Raw genomic sequence first — 5,680 nt, 5'->3', positions numbered from 1 at the left:
GGTCAGGAGTTATCTGTTTGTCTAGAGTTGTGGCGACATGCAACCGCGGTTGAGAGAGATGAGCGCGCGGTTAAGAGAGACGAGAAGAAACAAGAGATGGAATTGCAACGTCTGGCCATGGAAAGAGACGTACAAGAAAAGAAACAGACACTGGAGAGAGAAATGGAAGAAAAGAGGTTACAGGTAAAAATGAGAGAATTAGATTTACAGGAACAAGCAATGAAAACCCAGAGGAAACCAGATGATGGGGAGTTAAGAGAGCAGAAACATGAGGTAAAGTATTTACTGCCTAAGTATGTAGAGGGTGAGGATATAGATGTTTTTCTCAGGTCGTTTGAAAGACTAGCTAATCTACATAAGTGGCCAAAACCAGAATGGGCATTGCGGTTAGTTCCCCAGTTGACGGGTAAGGCACTCGATAGTTATGCACGGTTGGGGGAAGGTGAGTCAAATGATTATGATGTCATTAAGAAGGCAATTCTGAAAAGGTACAATTTGACAGCAAGTACATACAAGGATAAGTTTAGGACCTGTAAACAAAATCCTAATGAAACATTCAGAGAGTTTTATACTCGTTCGTTGAATTATTTTGAGCATTGGTGTCAAATGGAAAGAGTTAATCATAACTTTCAAACATTGGTAGATATGATTATGAGAGAGCAGCTTGTCAACAGTTCGTCGAAAGATTTACAGGTATGGTTGAAAGAAAGACAACCAAAATCTTCCGATGAAATGATTGAGCTCGCTGAAGCCTATCAAAACGCACATAGGGGTTCAGGAAGCATGACCAGGGCGCAAACTCAAAATAACCAGAGGGACAATAGAGGTAATGTTTCTGAGCAGAAAGCCTCATCAGGTAATATGCAAAATAAGCATGAAAAGAAGTGTTATTTGTGTCACAGATTTGGTCATTTTATGAACAATTGTCCATTACGCAGAACAACCGATAAAGATACAACCAGTGGAAGGTCATGGGGAGGAAAACCTAAATCAGGTCAAAATCAGGCAGAAGGTAAGGACAAAGTAGGATTGATCCACTCACCAACACTGACAAGAAAGAGTCTAGCTTTGGAAGTACCAGTGATGGTGGAGTCCAAGGAAGTTGATGAAGACACAAGGAGGATATATTGGTCTGAAAATTGAGAATGGTAAGGTGAATAGTAAAGAAGTATCTGTCTTGCGTGACACTGGGTGTACATCCATTCTAGTGACAGAAAAGTTGATAAAGGAAGAAGATTTGACAGGGGGCGTTCGGGAAGTTACACTTGCGAATGGATGTGTGATGGAATGTCCGGAAGTGTGGGTTGAAGTGGATACAAATTATGTCAAAGGTAAAGTACTAGCTATAGTCATGAATACCCCGTTTGCAGATTTGATTGTAGGGAATTACACACGGTTAGATGTCCCTACTGAGATAAGGAAAGATGGTGAGTTGGCGAGATCACAAGAAGATGTTTGTCAGACTGTAGAGACGAGATCGTCGGCGAAGAGAAAGAAAGTTGAAAAGGAAGAGGTAGAGAGTCTTGAATTAGGCAAAGAAATCTCGACTGATGAATGGATGGAAGAGCAGAGAAAAGATCCAGCATTGGACGTCCTAAGAAAACGAGTCGGTAATGACATGTCAAAGGAAGGTGAGACTTTAAGTACGCTTGAGAAAGGTATGTTGTACCGACATTTCAAATCTCCTACAAAGGAAGTAATTAAACAGTTAGTGGTACCAACGAAATTTCGGAGACAGATTTTGCAGCTAGGGCATGATATTCCTATGGCAGGACATCTTGGTATCAAGAAGACAAGAGAGAGAATCTTGAAGTATTTCTTTTGGCCTGGAATATTCAACGACGCCAAGCAATACTGTAGATCATGTCCAAAATGTCAAAAAGGGACTTCAAAGACACAGGTGAGTAAAGTTCCTTTAGTACAAATACCAAGAATAGATGTCCCATTCCAACGGATTGCGATCGACATGGTTGGACCACTGCCTAGGACAAAAAGGGGAAATCAGTATGTATTAGTTATTTGTGATTATGCTACTAAGTACCCAGAGGCAATCCCTTTGAGAAGTCAGGAAGCAGAAGTGGTGGCTGAGGCGATGGTAGAAGTTTTCTCAAGGCTGGGCGTACCAAAAGAGATCTTGTCGGATAAAGGTACCAATTTCATGTCATCACTTATGTCCGAGTTATGTAAGCTACTCAGTATACGGAAGTTGAATACAACCCCATACCACCCCCAAGCGAACGGCCTTGTCGAGAGGTTTAATGGAACCTTAAAGAGGATGCTACAAATCTACGCACAGGATCAACCAGGCAAGTGGGATAAGCTTTTACCCTATCTTCTTTTTGCATACAGGGAAGTCCCACAGGAATCGACAGGGTTCGCTCCATTCGAGTTGATGTATGGACGGCACGTCAGAGGACCACTTGCTATTATGAGAGAGAGTATCGATGGCGAAGACGAGGAAAACCGTCAGTTGCAACCATCAGTTCTCAGCTATATCATCGAGACACGGGAGAAGTTAGCAGAGATGGCTGATCTAGTGTCGGAAAAGGAGCAGGACAGCAAAACAGATCAGAAGAGGTATTACGACCGAAACGCAAGAAACAGAACATTTGAAGTTGGGGATAAAGTTCTGGTCTTGTTACCGACAAGCACAAAGAAACTCTTAGCACAATGGAAGGGACCTTTTCCCGTAGTTGAGAAAGTCAGTCCCGTCGACTATAAAGTGCGGCATGACAACGGAGTTACCAAAGTGTATCATGTGAACATGCTTAAACGATGGTTCGAGCGAAATGAAAAGCCAGATGAGCGAGTCATGGCAGCTGTTTGCATTGCGGACCATTTAGAGGAGGACAATGAAGGAATAGGCAATCCACTGATGGAGCCAAGAGACACTTACAGAGATGTCAAGATAGCCGAGACGTTGTCGATTGAGCAGAGAGCGGAACTTAAGGAATGTTTGAAGGAACACAGTGCTGTGTTGACCAATGTTCCTGGCAGAACTTCAGTTTTGAAACACAGTGTAATCACTACTAGTGACATACCAGTACGTCAAAAACCCTATCAAATTCCACACGCTTTACGAGATGAAGTGAAAAAGGAGTTGATGGCAATGGTAGAAGCTGGAATAGTGGAACCTTCGGTAAGTCCCTATGCGTCACCTGTAGTGATCATTACAAAAAAAGATAAAACAATTAGATTCTGCATAGATTACCGCAAGTTGAATCTGGTAACACAATTTGACCCCGAACCAAATGCTCAGATAGAAGATATTATTGATAGACTAGGAGAGGCAAAGTATTTGAGTAAAGTAGACCTTACAAAAGGTTATTGGCAAATCAGTTTAGATGATGATGCCAAAGTGAAAAGCGCGTTCGTGACTCCATTCGGTCATTACCAATTTACGGTAATGCCGTTTGGAATGATGAACTCCGCTGCAACATTCAATAGGTTGGTAAGAACTGTTTTAGCTGAACATACTGCCTTTTCAGATTCCTTTATTGATGATATCATTATCTTTAGTGACTGTTGGGAAAGTCACATTAGACACATACAAGTAGTGTTATGTTCATTACAGAAAGCTGGTTTGACTGTCAACCCAAAGAAATGTGAGTTTGGTGCATGTCAGATGGAATTCTTAGGGCACTTGGTAGGAAATAGTCAAGTTCAACCAACAGCAGAGAAAATTCAAGCTATCTTGAATATTCCCGTTCCAGCCAAGAAGAAAGAGGTAAGGTCTTTCTTAGGGTCTATTAATTTTTACAGGAAGTTCATTCCTAATTTCTCGACTAACTCAGCTCCATTATCAGATTTGACTAGGAAGAATCAACCAAATCATGTAAAATGGACAGTTGAACATGATCAAGCTTTTAAGCAGCTTAAACAGGATCTGGTAAGTGCTCCGGTATTATGGAACCCTGATTTCAATGCAGAATTTATTTTGCAGACTGATGCAAGCGATAGGGGTTTAGGCGTTGTACTTTTACAGGAGAAGGAAGCAGAACGTCATCCCATTGTCTATCTTAGCAAAAAGTTACTGCCAAGAGAACAAAATTTTGCTACAGTAGAAAAAGAATGCTATGCCATAGTGTGGGCTATCAAACGATTAAGTAAGTATCTGTATGGCAGAGAATTTGTTATAGAGTCTGACCATCGGGCACTACAATGGTTGAAGACGATGAGGTCAGAAAATCCGAGACTTCTACGGTGGAGCCTTGTTCTGCAAGAGTACAAATTCATTGTGAGGCACATTGCAGGGAAGGAGAACAAGATGGCTGATTATCTCTCTAGACCATCTTAGTTTACTTTCAACTTCATGGTGATTTTTTTTTTCAAAATGTTGACAATTTTGTAAAGAAATGGGGGCGTTTGTGATGAAGTTGAATTCAGTTTATGTCAGTTTTGTATTTGTTTGTGTAAATAGTTGTAGTTTTGGACCAAGTTGTGTTCCATATTTGTTAATCGAGAGTGTTCGGTATTAGGGCTATTTTTAGTATAACCGGTTTGGTGAGTTAGAGCAGTGGCTGCTTGTCAAGTGTGCGGCCACGTTGTTGAAATCGTCCTCCAGTTTGTTAATTTTGGCGAAGTCCAGAAGTTAGTCTGGTAGACGGGTAGCCTTAAATTACTGTAAATCTGATTGGGCATTTGATTTTCTCCAGCCGGTAAGTTTTTGTATATATTTTGTCAGTTTCATGGTATATTTACGAGGGTGTGGTCTTTGTTACTTTCGTTGTATAAATGAGTATGTCTATAGGTTTTAGAATAGGTTATTATTGTTTCAGTGCAGGGATAGTTATATCGGTAAAGCCGGTGGGTCAGGGTGCAACGTCAGTTGAAGGCTTGCTTAGCGTAGCATATGTGGGGCAGGACTAGGACCGAGAGTCAATAACGGAGCAGAGCGTGACGCAAGTGGGACGCACGGGAGCTCGTGTTTGATGGACGTTTGTGGTTAGGAGGCCCTGTGTGTATAGCTTTCCAGTGAGAGACCTTCGAGTCCGGGACTGGAGACGGAACGTTCTGTTTATATGTTTTGTGTGCTATGGAGGCCCAGTGGTGACTATTTTAGAGTGGCTTTTGCATTTATTTGAAGCCAAACTTTCAATTCTATTTTATGATTAAATGATTTATCAGTTTACCTAGTGATAAAAGTTGATTGTTTAATTACAGATAACATTCCAATTTACTTTTTCTGTGAAATTACATATAACAGTTTTGGTAATTTTGATCTTCATTACACACTGGCATAATTATCCGGCACAGTGTTATAAGTAAAAAATATTATTGACATAATAATAATAATACACTGCACTGTTCTAATCCCCCTTAAAGGTTACAACATTGTCTATTTGTCTTAAGTTCGCCATATCTGTTTGTGTCACTCACCAATCATATTCTGTATATAAAGGAAGGTGTACAACTATTGTTTTCTAGGTCAACTCTATAAATGGTAACCAGGTTATCGTGTTTTAATTTTGACATCATAACATTAACTGTTTACATTTTGCAATTTTGTTAATTTCACAACTAATTTATGTATTAATTCTACACAAGTTCTATTCGTCCATTTTATAAGGCAAGTAATGTTCTAAAATTTGTCATCTTATGTGTTACATTACAATTTCAAAAATGACAAAAGTGTTCATATCTACGATTAATTTGTCTAGCGGCATTTAAATGTAATTCT

At 40.1% G+C, this 5,680-nt stretch overlaps 1 protein-coding gene across 1 annotated transcript; it reads left to right on the top strand.

Moving 5' to 3' along the window:
- The first annotated feature begins 1,095 nt into the window (after window positions 1-1,095).
- Window positions 1,096-5,216, top strand: LOC136274471 (uncharacterized). Its single transcript, XM_066081337.1, has 2 exons — window positions 1,096-4,658; window positions 4,779-5,216. The coding sequence occupies exon 1, from the start codon at window positions 1,106-1,108 to the stop codon at window positions 4,295-4,297; it is 3,192 nt and encodes a 1,063-aa protein (XP_065937409.1). The 5' UTR covers window positions 1,096-1,105; the 3' UTR covers window positions 4,298-4,658; window positions 4,779-5,216.
- The last annotated feature ends 464 nt before the right edge of the window (window positions 5,217-5,680 follow it).

The sequence above is a fragment of the Magallana gigas genome, chromosome 4 (genome assembly GCF_963853765.1).
Source record: "Magallana gigas chromosome 4, xbMagGiga1.1, whole genome shotgun sequence".
NCBI lineage: Eukaryota > Metazoa > Mollusca > Bivalvia > Ostreida > Ostreidae > Magallana > Magallana gigas.
Note: the sequence above shows the minus strand (reverse complement) of the source record. Positions and strands in the feature narration are given on the sequence as shown.